A 13,585-nucleotide genomic window follows, 5' to 3' on the forward strand; every position below is an offset into this window, starting at 1 on the left:
TTGATGAAGTTGATATCTTCTGATCCAAGGAATTAGAGTTACTTTCCTCTTCCTTAGATCAAACCTGACTACTTCCCATCCCCAGGCATTGTATGTCCCTTGCAAGTTTTGCACTTCCTCATAATTATAACAATAACCATAGCAGGACAGAGTGTAAACACAGTAGGAAAGTATCAATATAGCAAGACAGAGAGTGTGGTAGTATATCTTAGATAAAGCTGGCCTCTGAAATGAGCTAAGGTACAGTAACAGCTTAGCAGGTAAATTCTATACTATAAAAAAAATATGGGTTAGGGATGAGTGTGGATTAGAGGGAGGAAAGATTTCTAAGGTAGGAAACTCTAACAATTTTATCATCGTTCCTCTGATGGAGGTCTCCCACACTTGTAATTATACAATTATGTTACTAAAGGAAGTCTAGAAAGAATAAAGAGGCACAACACCACAACTGGAACAATACATAAATAACCCACACACAGTAGACTGAAACTTATGATAATGTTTTGGTCCAACCTGGGCCATTAACTAGTTAGTCCAACTTGAACCATTAATTAGTCCAAGTTGGACTAAAATGTCCTCATAAGTTTCACTGCTGGTATTTGCATATAAAGGGAGTTTATATTGCCCAATAAGAAATTGTCTTGGTCTTCGCCCTCCATCTGAGGTCTGCACTTTGCACATTCTAATGTATATGTCCTAGAGTTATGCATAGCCTGAAGAACTTAGTTTTCAAGTAATCAGGAATCACCCGCCTGTACTGTCACACCTGAGATATATTCAGCAATATTTCTAAAACAACATCTATATCATGACAGCATACTCCCTCTGTGCCTATATTGGTTGTTAACAATGATTCCAGATGTTAGAATGTCAGAAATGAGTGTCTACTGTATACACTGTCTACTATACACTAATCCTAACAAATTTCCTTGGGTAAGAGCATAAAAAAAGTAGGAAACAAAAAATATAGGTAAAGACACATGTAATGGCATATTTTGAAACAAAATGAGATTGCAGAGTTGCATGTCTATCAGAATCAAGTGATCTGCAGTACAGATGTAGCCAGAGAAAAGCACCAGCAAAGGGCAAGGAACTTAAAATGGCAGTGATGTCATTTGTGACTCAGGTTCATGCAATGAAAGAAGAGGGCATTTAACTAGATTTAAAATATCTTAATAGTAATTAATCACTGTTATCTACCATGCCAGGGGACGAGTTGTATCATTAATACATATTTGCTGAAATAAAGTCGTAAATCAATGCTGTACATGCCAAAATAACTAATTCTCTAAGCTCAAAATAATGCAGACTGCTTTGCAGAGCATTGCAACATAATAAATATGCAATTTCAATCATACCTGATATGGAAGCAATGAAAGGTTCTAGGATAGAAAAGGAATTAGTTCGATTCAGTGGTTGAGGAAAAACGCGCTGTCGCTTTAATGGGGGTAGGATGCCAATCTTTCCGGCACCTATACTTCCTACACCACCACCACCAATACCACCACCACCACCACAGGCCCCAAGCAGACCACCAGCATGGCCAAGTTTCAGCATTTTATGTCCTAGACAGGAAAGGATAATGATAAGTTAGTAATTTGGGGGCAAAATTCTTGAAACAGTCACAATGAAGAAGTGGCAACAAACAATATCTGTGGCTCAATATTACTCCAATCTGTTGCACTGAGAACCAGCTCATGTTAAGCCACAGTGAATTAGACATGAAAAGTAATACTAAATCTGTCTTAAAAAAAATTATTTTTGATTCATCTCAATGATTTATTTAAAAGAATGACACTAATTAAATACACCTTGCTGAAACTGTTCATAATATGGCTGGCTTATTGTACATGGTGTATATACTGAATGATTATTTTATTATATTAAAAGAAACTGCAACCTATTAAATTGAAATATTACTTGAACTTGACAGACTACGAGCAAAAATAATTACCAGCTAATTATAAACTCAATTCTAAACTTTGATCAATTTAAAAAACCAAATATGTCATTAATCTTGGGACTAGCAAACAAATAAATTTTCAGTGAATTATTTACATATAAACAATTAAATTTTATGCACAAAAAAGGCAGATGAAAACCTTGAACAACGAAGGAATAAAATATACTAGATTAAATCCCTATTCAATAAATTTTCTATGTAAAGACTACCTTTCTAGTGGAACTCTCCTGATACTGGTAAAGGGTTCTTCATCAAAGGAATCAGAGCTACCATCCCCTTCCTTGGATCAAACCTGATTAACACTCTTCCTAGGTGCTGTATAATCTTATGAGTTTTGTGCTATCCCACTAATAATAATAATAATAAATAAAACTACCTTAATAAAACCATGTATAATGAGATTTAAAATATTTTGTGTACAACAACCATGGTTTCACATATGGTTAACAAGTCCTGAGTCATCACTTAAGTGTGTTGCAGTTAAGTGTAGATTTATGATGCTCCCTGGCTTTGTACGAGGGATGTACTCTGTAAAAATATTTTGCATAGCACATTAACAGCTAGTCTGTACAGTGGATCCCCGGTTAACGATATTTTTTCATTCCAGAAGTATGTTCAGGTGCCAGTACTGACCGAATTTGTTCCCATAAGGAATATTGTGAAGTAGATTAGTCCATTTCAGACCCCCAAACATACACATACAAACGCACTTACATAAATACACTTACATAATTGGTCGCATTGGGAGGCGATTGTTAAGCGGGGGTCCACTGTATTTAGTAATAAAGAGGCATATTTTAGAGCTCCTTCTCAGATCTAGTATTAGTTTATTTTTATTTTATTAAAATGTGTTAGATTATTTCCTTTTACAGTTTTGATTCTCCACATTTACATACCTAACTTCATCTTTGATTAATTAACCCTTTGTCAGGCAAGAAACTATAATGAAAGGATTTTGATGTGCTTCTAGTATATTATAGTTTGGCATATTCTACTTTTATTTTTGTGACTTTTGATGTACCTTCCATATTTTTTATGTTATGACTGTTTGAATGTGAGTTTTAAGTTATTTACAAGCAACTGAGAACCATAGTCTGCTAGGTCTAGAATGACATTACTTCACATCTCAATTTCTCATTCCATTTGGGAAGTGGCTAGAGCTTTTCATCAGTTGCTTTTGGATGATGAGAAGTTTTCCCTACAGGATAGAGGCCATGTCAAAAAATTCATGAGCCCTTAAATGGCTCTAATTAGGCATTAAAAAAGTAACACTATAGTGTTACTTGCCATGAGTCAATACAGCTCTAACAGAGCAAAACAATGTCTCTGGAAAAGCTTGCTCTGCAAAGTGTATTTTCTCCAGCCTAACTAATTATAAATGTGTAACAGATAGAATTAAAAAAATATTTCCCCATCTTATATTTTCTTCAATAAGCCTAGGACCCTCTTACTATACTCATGCATCACCATGCATGACACAGCTACACACAACACAATCACTGCTACCACGAAGCTCTGCCACAATATAACATGGGGCACAACACAGGTACCCTTAACATTCTCCATTGCATCAAGTAACTATGGACATGTATAATATACTACATATATTTGTGGAATTATACTAGGGATGTATCTCTATAGAAATTTTTTATCACTCTAAAACAAAGGAAAATAATTAGAAATCCTTAACAGGACATGTTAATACCCGCTGAAGCACAGACTGAATAATATTAATGTAATTAAATTAATAGTTAAATCCAAAAGGGTCATACAGCGCTGCTTCTAGGGAAGTGTGAAAGGAGGAATATGCAATAAGTTAGTTTCTGCTAAAACGTCAGAGTGAGTCTGCATCACAGGTGGGATTTTCAGCAAGGAGGTCAGGGAGAATTAGTGGGTTGAGGCGGTAAGTGAATTCTCCATGAACGCTGATAGACTGAACAATCCATTAAGATATGTTGTTCTGGCAGTGCAACCCAACAGTTATCGCAGAGTGGCAGATCAGTTCTTTTTTTTTTTTTTTTTGAGGAACTTGTCAGGTTCCCTCTTATAGGCTGATAGTGGTCAATTGATAATTTCCATTATATATGAAAACGAGGGTGTTGAAAACTGTTAGATACTTCATGTTTAATGAGTTCTCTCATAGTACATTTAATACCCCACAAATTTTCACAGGGGATAATTTGCAGTGTCTATTGTTTCTGGATCTATTATAGTTTATTTATATTTGCAGATTTGAAATCAATCCCTCCAGTATTTTGAAAGGTAAGGTAATGAAAGTAACAAAAAAGGGGAATGTATCAGAGTATAGTGGCACCAACACTCTTATACGAGTGTGAAGCATGGGTTTTAAACACTGCAGTGAGAAGGTTGGAAGCAAGGAGTATACCTGGAGAGAGTTCCGGGGATCAACGCCCCCATGGCCCTGTCTGTGACCAGGCCTCATGATGGACCAGGGCCTGATCAACCAGGCTGTTACTGCTAGCCACACACAGTCCAACGTATGACCCAAAGCCCCGCTGGTCAGGTACAGACTTTACATGCCTGTCCAGTGCCTGTTTGAAGACAGCCAGGGGTCTATTGCCTTATGTATGCAGGGAGGTAGTTGAACAGTATGGGCCCCTCACACTTATTGTGTTGTCTCTTATCATGCTAGTGGCATCCCTGCTTTTCATTGGAGGGACACTGCGTCATCTGCCAAGTCTTTTGCTTTTGTAGGGAGTGATTTTCGTGTGCAAGTTTGGTACTAATCCCTCTAGGATTTTCCAAGAGTATATAATCATGTATCTTTCCTGCCTGCGTTCTAGAGGGCACAGGTTTAAGAACTTCGAGAGTTCCCAGTAATTGAGGTGCTTTATCACAGTTATGCATGTCATGAAGGTTCTCTGTACATTTTCTAGGTCAGCAATTTCACCTGCCTTGAAAGGTGCTGTTAGTGTGCAGCAATATTCCAGCCTAGATAGAACAAGCAACCTAAAGAATTCATGGGCTTGGCATCCCTGGTTTTTAAAGTTCTCATTATCCATTTTGTCATTTTACTAGCAGATGTGACTGATACACTGTTATGATCCTTGAAGGAGAGATTCTCTGACATGACATAAGTTTTTTGCTCTATTGACATGACATAAGTTTTTTGCTCTATTGTTTGGATGGAATTTGTTTTATACTCTGATGAAGTTTTAATTTCCTCACGTTTTCCATATCGGAGTAACTGAAATTTCTCCTCATTGAACTTTATGTTGTTTTCTGCAGCCCATTTAAAGATTTGGTTGATATCCGCCTGGAGTCTTGCAGTGTCTTCAACAGAAGACACTGTCATGCAAATTCGGGTGTCATCTGCAAAGGAAGACACGGAGCTGTGGCTTATATCCCTGTCTATGTCCGATATGAGGATGAGGAACAAGATGGGAGTGAGTATTGTGCCTTGTGGAACAGAGCTTTTCACCGTAGACGCCTCAGACTTTACTCTGTTGACTACTACTCTTTGTGTTCTGTTTGTGAGGAAATTATAGATCCCTCTACCAACTTTTCCTGTTATTCCTTTATCACACATTTCGTGTGTTATTACACCATGGTCACACTTGCCAAAGGCTTTTGTAAAGTTTGTGTATATTACATCTGCATTCTTTTTGTGTTCTAGAGCATCCAGGACCTTGTCATAGTGGTCTAGTAGTTGGGACAGACAGGAGCATCCTGCCCTTAACCCATGCTGCCCTGGGTTGTGTAACTGATGGGTATCTAGATGGGTGGTGATCTTGCGTCTTGCGTCTTAGAACCCTTTCAAAGACTTTTGTGATATGGGAAGTTAGCGCTATCGGTCTGTAGTTCTTTGCTATTGCTTTACTGCCCCTTTTGTGGAATGGGGCAGTTGTTTTTAGTAACTGTGGGACAACCCCAGTGTCCATGTTCCCTCACCATAGGATGTTAAGAGCACGTGATGGGGGCTTCTTGCAGTTCTTGATGAACACGGAGTTCCATGAGTCTGGGCCTGGGGCAAAGTGCATGGGCATGCCATTTATTGCCTTTTCAAAGTCATCTGGCATCAGGATAATATCAGATAGGTGTGTGTCTACCAAATTCTGCCTCTCTCTCGTAAAAAAATAATTTAGGTCTTTGACTCTCAGTCTGGTTAGCGGCTCACTAAGAACCAAGTTATACTGGGACTTGAGTAGCTCACTCCTTTCCCTGCTGTCATCTGTGTAGGACCCATTCCGTTTAAGTAGGGACCCAATACTGGATGTTCTCGACTTCGATTTGGCATAAGAGAAGAAATACTTTGGGTTTCTTTCAATTTCATTCACGGTTTTTAGTTCTTCCCACGATTCTTGACTCTTTTAAGATTTCTTTAGCTTTAGTTCAATGTTTGCTATTTCTCTGATTAGTGTCTCCCTACATATTGCGGATATATTGGCCTCTTGTAGCTGCTCTGTTATTCTTTGCCTTCGCCTGTATAGGGAGCACCTTTCTCTTTCTAGTTTACATCTTCTCCTTTTCCTTAAGGGAATATGCCTTGAGCATACCTCAAGTGCCACAGTGTTAATTTGTTTTAGACATAGGTTAGGCTCCGTGTTGCTTAGGCTATCTTCCATGGGCAATGTGTAGCTGATTATTATGTAAAGAATTTGTTGTCTAAAGATTAGAAGGAGATGCAAGGTTATGTAAAGTAATATCCACTGGGCTAAAGAGGGGTTATTGAGGTAGTCTGGACATTAGTGAGGATGAAGCAAAGCAGGATGACTTGGAGGGTGAATAAATCTGTAGGAGGGAAGGAGAGGTAAGGGTCATCCAAGGAAAGGTTGGAGGAATGGGGCAAAGGAGGCTTTTGTACGCGAGGGACTTGGATATCCAATAAACATGTGTGAATGTATTGGACAGGAGTGGAGGCCAGTGGCTTTTATGACGATGTGCTGTTGGAGTGTGAGCAAGGTAACTGGTTCAGGAATACTGGTTAGCCAGATTTGAATCTTAAATGTGGGAAGTACAATGCCTACACCCTGCAGGAGTGGCGGGAAATGCTGCAATTTGGAGGGGCATCTCAGCTATAATGTTGGCACACCTCTGGCACGACAGTGATGGAGTGAATAATGGTGAAAGTATTTCTTTTTTTTCGGGTCACCCTGCCTCAGTGGAAGACAGCCAGCATGTTAAAAAATACATAATATACTGTATCTCACTCATCCACACTCCAGGGACTACAATTTGAGAGATTTTGGAGAAAGACAGAACTCATCTTCTGAAGGAACTGGTTTAAATCATTCTACTCGTACTAATTTTCTAACATATTTCAGGAAGATCATGAATTATCTGTTCCCAGATTAATATATTTGTTGTCCAATACCATTATGTTCTGTCCCAGAGAATCATCATTTGCAAATATTAGGTCAAAGGCATTTTCCAGTCTGATTGGTTCTATTATTTTCATAACTAAATAAAAAAAAATTATTGCATTATGTGACTTCATTTAAATTACCAACTTGGACATTCTCAACAGTATTTCCACAGTACTTTCCATTCTCAATAAAGTGCTTTCTATTCTTGGTGTCCTAAACTGAAATAACCGAGTAGGATGATGTTTGGGGCCAGGCTGGCAAAGCTTCCAAAGCAATGCTAATTTTTTAGTGTACAATGGGCTAGTAACCCCTTTTCCTGTAAAGATTACTAAAAAGAATAAGAAGAAGAAAATTGTCAAAGTGGGAAGTCTGAATGTGCGTGGATGTTGTGCAGATGATAAGAAAGAGATGATTGTGGATGTTATGAATGAGAAGAAGCTGGATGTCCTGGCTTTAAGTGAAACAAAGCTGAAGGGGGTGGGAGAGTTTCAGTGGAGAGGAATAAATGGGATTAGGTCAGGGGTTTCAAATAGAGTTAGAGCTAAAGAAGGAGTAGCAATAATGTTGAAGGATAAGCTATGGCAGGAAAAGAGGGACTATAAATGTATTAATTCAAGGATTATGTGGAGTAAAATAAAGATTGGATGTGAAAAGTGGGTTATAATAAGCGTGTATGCACCTGGAGAAGAGAGAAGTGTAGAGGAGAGAGAGAGATTTTGGGAAATGTTGAGTGAATGCGTGGGGAGTTTTGAATCAAGTGTGAGAGTAATGGTGGTTGGGGATTTTAATGCTAAAGTGGGTAAAAATGTTATGGAGGGAGTAGTAGGTAAATTTGGGGTGCCAGGGGTAAAGGTAAATGGGGAGCCTTTAATTGAGCTATGTGTAGAAAGAAATTTGGTAATAAGTAATACATATTTTATGAAAAAGAGGATAAATAAATATACAAGGTATGATGTAGCACGTAATGAAAGTAGTTTATTAGATTATGTATTGGTGGATAAAAGGTTGATGGGTAGGCTCCAGGATGTACATGTTTATAGAGGGGCAACTGATATATCGGATCATTATTTAGTTGTAGCTACAGTTAGAGTAAGAGGTAGATGGGAAAAGAGGAAGGTGGCAACAACAAGTAAGAGGGAGGTGAAAGTGTATAAACTAAGGGAGGAGGAAGTTCGGGTGAGATATAAGCGACTATTGGCAGAAAGGTGGGCTAGTGCAAAGATGAGTAGTGGGGGGGTTGAAGAGGGTTGGAATAGTTTTAAAAATGCAGTATTAGAATGTGGGGCAGAAGTTTGTGGTTATAGGAGGGTGGGGGCAGGAGGAAAGAGGAGTGATTGGTGGAATGATGAAGTAAAGGGTGTGATAAAAGAGAAAAAGGTAGCTTATGAGAGGTTTTTACAAAGCAGAAGTGTTATAAGAAGAGCAGAGTATATGGAGAGTAAAAGAAAGGTAAAGAGAGTGGTGAGAGAGTGCAAAAGGAGAGCAGATGATAGAGTGGGAGAGGCACTGTCAAGAAATTTTAATGAAAATAAGAAAAAATTTTGGAGTGAGTTAAACAAGTTAAGAAAGCCTAGGGAAAATATGGATTTGTCAGTTAAAAACAGAGTAGGGGAGTTAGTAGATGGGGAGATGGAGGTATTGGGAAGATGGCGAGAATATTTTGAGGAACTTTTAAATGTTAAGGAAGAAACAGAGGCAGTAATTTCATGCACTGGTCAGGGAGGTATACCATCTTTTAGGAGTGAAGAAGAGCAGAATGTAAGTGTGGGGGAGGTACGTGAGGCATTACGTAAAATGAAAGGGGGTAAAGCAGCTGGAACTGATGGGATCATGACAGAAATGTTAAAAGCAGGGGGGGATATAGTGTTGGAGTGGTTGGTACTTTTGTTTAATAAATGTATGAAAGAGGGGAAGGTACCTAGGGATTGGCAGAGAGCATGTATAGTCCCTTTATATAAAGGGAAAGGGGACAAAAGAGACTGTAAAAATTATAGAGGAATAAGCTTACTGAGTATACCAGGAAAAGTGTACGGTAGGGTTATAATTGAAAGAATTAGAGGTAAGACAGAATGTAGGATTGCGGATGAGCAAGGAGGTTTTAGAGTGGGTAGGGGATGTGTAGATCAGGTGTTTACATTGAAGCATATATGTGAACAGTATTTAGATAAAGATAGGGAAGTTTTTATTGCATTTATGGATTTAGAAAAGGCATATGATAGAGTGGATAGAGGAGCAATGTGGCAGATGTTGCAAGTATATGGAATAGGTGGTAAGTTATTAAATGCTGTAAAGAGTTTTTATGAGGATAGTGAGGCTCAGGTTAGGGTGTGTAGAAGAGAGGGAGACTACTTCCCGGTAAAAGTAGGTCTTAGACAGGGATGTGTAATGTCACCATGGTTGTTTAATATATTTATAGATGGGGTTGTAAAGGAAGTAAATGCTAGGGTGTTTGGGAGAGGGGTGGGATTAAATTATGGGGAATCAAATTCAAAATGGGAATTGACACAGTTACTTTTTGCTGATGATACTGTGCTTATGGGAGATTCTAAAGAAAAATTGCAAAGGTTAGTGGATGAGTTTGGGAATGTGTGTAAAGGTAGAAAGTTGAAAGTGAACATAGAAAAGAGTAAGGTGATGAGGGTGTCAAATGATTTAGATAAAGAAAAATTGGATATCAAATTGGGGAGGAGGAGTATGGAAGAAGTGAATGTTTTCAGATACTTGGGAGTTGACGTGTCGGCGGATGGATTTATGAAGGATGAGGTTAATCATAGAATTGATGAGGGAAAAAAGGTGAGTGGTGCGTTGAGGTATATGTGGAGTCAAAAAACGTTATCTATGGAGGCAAAGAAGGGAATGTATGAAAGTATAGTAGTACCAACACTCTTATATGGGTGTGAAGCTTGGGTGGTAAATGCAGCAGCGAGGAGACGGTTGGAGGCAGCGGAGATGTCCTGTTTAAGGGCAATGTGTGGTGTAAATATTATGCAGAAAATTCGGAGTGTGGAAATTAGGAGAAGGTGTGGAGTTAATAAAAGTATTAGTCAGAGGGCAGAAGAGGGGTTGTTGAGGTGGTTTGGTCATTTAGAGAGAATGGATCACAGTAGAATGACATGGAAAGCATATAAATCTATAGGGGAAGGAAGGCGGGGTAGGGGTCGTCCTCGAAAGGGTTGGAGAGAGGGGGTAAAGGAGGTTTTGTGGGTAAGGGGCTTGGACTTCCAGCAAGCGTGCGTGAGCGTGTTAGATAGGAGTGAATGGAGACGAATGGTACTTGGGACCTGACAATCTGTTGGAGTGTGAGCAGGGTAATATTTAGTGAAGGGATTCAGGGAAACCGGTTATTTTCATATAGTCGGACTTGAGTCCTGGAAATGGGAAGTACAATGCCTGCACTTTAAAGGAGGGGTTTGGGATATTGGCAGTTTGGAGGGATATGTTGTGTATCTTTATATGTTTATGCTTCTAGACTGTTGTATTCTGAGCACCTCTGCAAAAACAGTGATAATGTGCGAGTGTGGTGAAAGTGTTGAATGATGATGAAAGTATTTTCTTTTTGGGGATTTTCTTTCTTTTTTGGGTCACCCTGCCTCGGTGGGAGACGGCCGACTTGTTGAAAAAAAAAAAAAAAAAACAAATAAACTGCACACAGGTAAATTTGTGCAAAGCAGGTCTGTACAAAGCCAGGGAGACCAATATTTGTACCTAACTACAAAAGCTTATTCATGTCAAACAATTTACAGAAAGCCAAGAGACAAAGCATAAAGGAAACATGTGCTGTGACTATATTGCAAACGGCTGTGAAATAATTTATAACACTGCCACTAAATTGTACACTGCAAGCATACTCTATTTCTTTTCGTCAACTTTCCAGCAAAAGTAATGAAGCATGATCATCACACACTGTAGTAAATTAATATGGCATCCCACCTTGATGGATTGGCTGCGCTGGAGCTGATCCCCTACGGGTGGATAAATAACGCTGATCTGGCCTCTCTGCACCACCTCTTAGGCCACCCCACAATTCTTCAGGCCGCAGAAGCGGAGCTGAACCTCGACGGCCATGAATGAACATACTTCCCTGGGAATGTTGAGCTTATAAGCATTCCAAAAATTACAATATGGCACAATCATCTGGGGATATATGGAGGTAATCAACTTCACTGGCAAACCAGGAAATAAATATTCTCAGTCTGGCAAGTTTTGCGAATTTTTGATAATATGAAATGTACGTGAGACAAGTATATACTATGTATTAAAAACAAGATATAGGTTTGAAGATTTTTGTCTCAAATGTCACTTAATAATACAGTACAGTATATTGCTTTCAAGCACAGAATCCCTGTGTATAGTTTGATGAACCACTTAAAAATGCAGCCTCTCTGGTGTTATTTATTCTTGTACCAGTGTCAAACCTCCACACCACTTTTATCTTAGTATGTCCCCTTCTACTTTCTCCCTTCTCTAGTGAAAAAGCTTTGTTTTCTTTCAACAGCTGACCTCCCAGACCCCCTAGCTGTCAGGCAACCAGTCAAAATTACGAAAGTCACAACACATAACATGGAAAGATAGCAATCTTCATGGTTCATCAAACCCTACAGTGCACAGTAGTTTTTTAATAATTTAAAACTGTGTCGTGTTTTCAAGTTCTGATCAAACAGTACAAATACTAATACCAGTACACCCAATTCACAACATATCAGATAAAAGAATAATTATAACAGTCCTCGCTTTGTGAACAAAGAAAAGAGTACTCCCCTTATACAGGCGGGCCCCACTTTACAGTGCTTCACTTTGTAGTGTTTCGCTATGCAGCAGTTTTCAATTACGTATACCCATTCTTGTTTTTATTCGGACTTCCTACAATAAAATTCACCACTCACTATAAGCTAAGGACAAAAATATTTTAAGGCAAGTAATGCATGTACTGTATATACATTTTTTAGGCATAACTACTGTTCACTTAATGTATGATGTTATCAGGTTTTTACATGCATTTGAAAATGAAAAAGGCTATGTTTCCCTTTACAGAGATTTTTGTTTTATAATAGTAGCCCAGATCCTAACCTGCTGTATAAGTGGGTTTATATATATGCTTGTACATGCATGTGTAGTGTGACCTAAGTGTAAGTAGAAGTAGCAAGATGTACCTGAAATCTTGCATTTTTTTTTTTTCAATAAACCGACCATATCCCACCGAGGCAGGGTGGCCCAAAAAGAAAAACGAAAGTTTATCTTTTTAAATTTAGTAATTTATACGGGAGAAGGGGTTACTAGCCTCTTGCTCCCGGCATTTTAGTCACCTCTTACAACACGCATGGCTTATGGAGGAAAAATTCTGTTCCACTTCCCCATGGAGATAAGAGGAAATAAACAAGAACAAGAACTAGCAAGAAAATAGAAGAAAACCCAGAGGTGTACAGTGGAACCTCAAAAATTGAAGTGCTCCCAACTCAGCCAATTATGTAAGTGTATTTTTGTAAGTGCTTTTATAAGTGTATTTTTGAGGGTTTGAAATGGACTAATCTAATTTACATTATTCCTGATGGGAATAAATTCATTCGGTAACAGCACTTGGACAGCCTTCTGGACTGAAGAAAGTTCGATATTTGAGGTTCCACTGTATGTATACATATGCTTGTACAGTGTAGTGTGACCTAAGTAAGTAGAAGTAGCAAGACGTACCTGAAATCTTGCATGTTTATGAGACAGAAAAAAAGACACCAGCCATCTTACCATCATGCAAAACAATTACAGGCTTTCATTTTACACTAACTAGGCGGAATGGTAGTACCTCCCTGGGTGGTTGCTGTCTACCAACCTACCACCTACACCCAATTACTGTAATCTTCTTTCTTCTTTCAACAAAATGGCCATATCCCACTGAGGCAGGGTGGCCCAAAAAGAAAAACAAAAGTTTCTCTTCTTAAATTCAGTAATTTATACAGGAGAAGGGGTTACTAGCCCCCTTGCTCCCGGCATTTTAGTCGCCTCTTACGACACGCATAGCTTACGGAGGAAGAATTCTGTTCCACTTCCCCATGGAGATAAGAGGAAATAAACAAGAACAAAAACTAGAAAGAAAATAGAAGAAAACCCAGAGGGGTGTGTGTGTATATATATGTTTGTACATGTATGTGTAGTGTGACCTAACTGTAAGTAGAAGTAGTAAGACGTACCTGAAATCTTGCATGTTTATGAGACAGAAAAAAGGACACTAGCAATCCTACCATCATGTAAAACAATTACAGGCTTCCGTTTTACACTCACTTGGCAGGACGGTAATACCTCCCTG

The 13,585-nt window shown here is 38.7% G+C and overlaps 1 protein-coding gene across 7 annotated transcripts in view; it reads right to left on the reverse strand.

Annotated features, from left to right (window-relative positions):
* The window catches only part of LOC128702288 (uncharacterized), a 522,463-nt gene that overhangs the window by 16,381 nt on the left and 492,497 nt on the right, over positions 1-13,585 (reverse strand). For 5 of the 7 annotated variants that reach the window (XM_070102166.1, XM_070102168.1, XM_070102164.1 and 2 more), the window contains 2 exons: positions 11,221-11,371; positions 1,359-1,565 (listed from right to left, as the gene is read on the reverse strand). In XM_070102166.1, the coding sequence (XP_069958267.1) occupies positions 1,359-1,565; positions 11,221-11,371 (358 nt within the window). The remainder of the gene's footprint in view (positions 1-1,358; positions 1,566-11,220; positions 11,372-13,585) is intronic. The other 2 variants (XM_070102167.1, XM_053796465.2) reach the window with 1 other exon arrangement.

This window comes from Cherax quadricarinatus, chromosome 80, assembly GCF_038502225.1.
Source record: "Cherax quadricarinatus isolate ZL_2023a chromosome 80, ASM3850222v1, whole genome shotgun sequence".
Lineage (NCBI taxonomy): Eukaryota > Metazoa > Arthropoda > Malacostraca > Decapoda > Parastacidae > Cherax > Cherax quadricarinatus.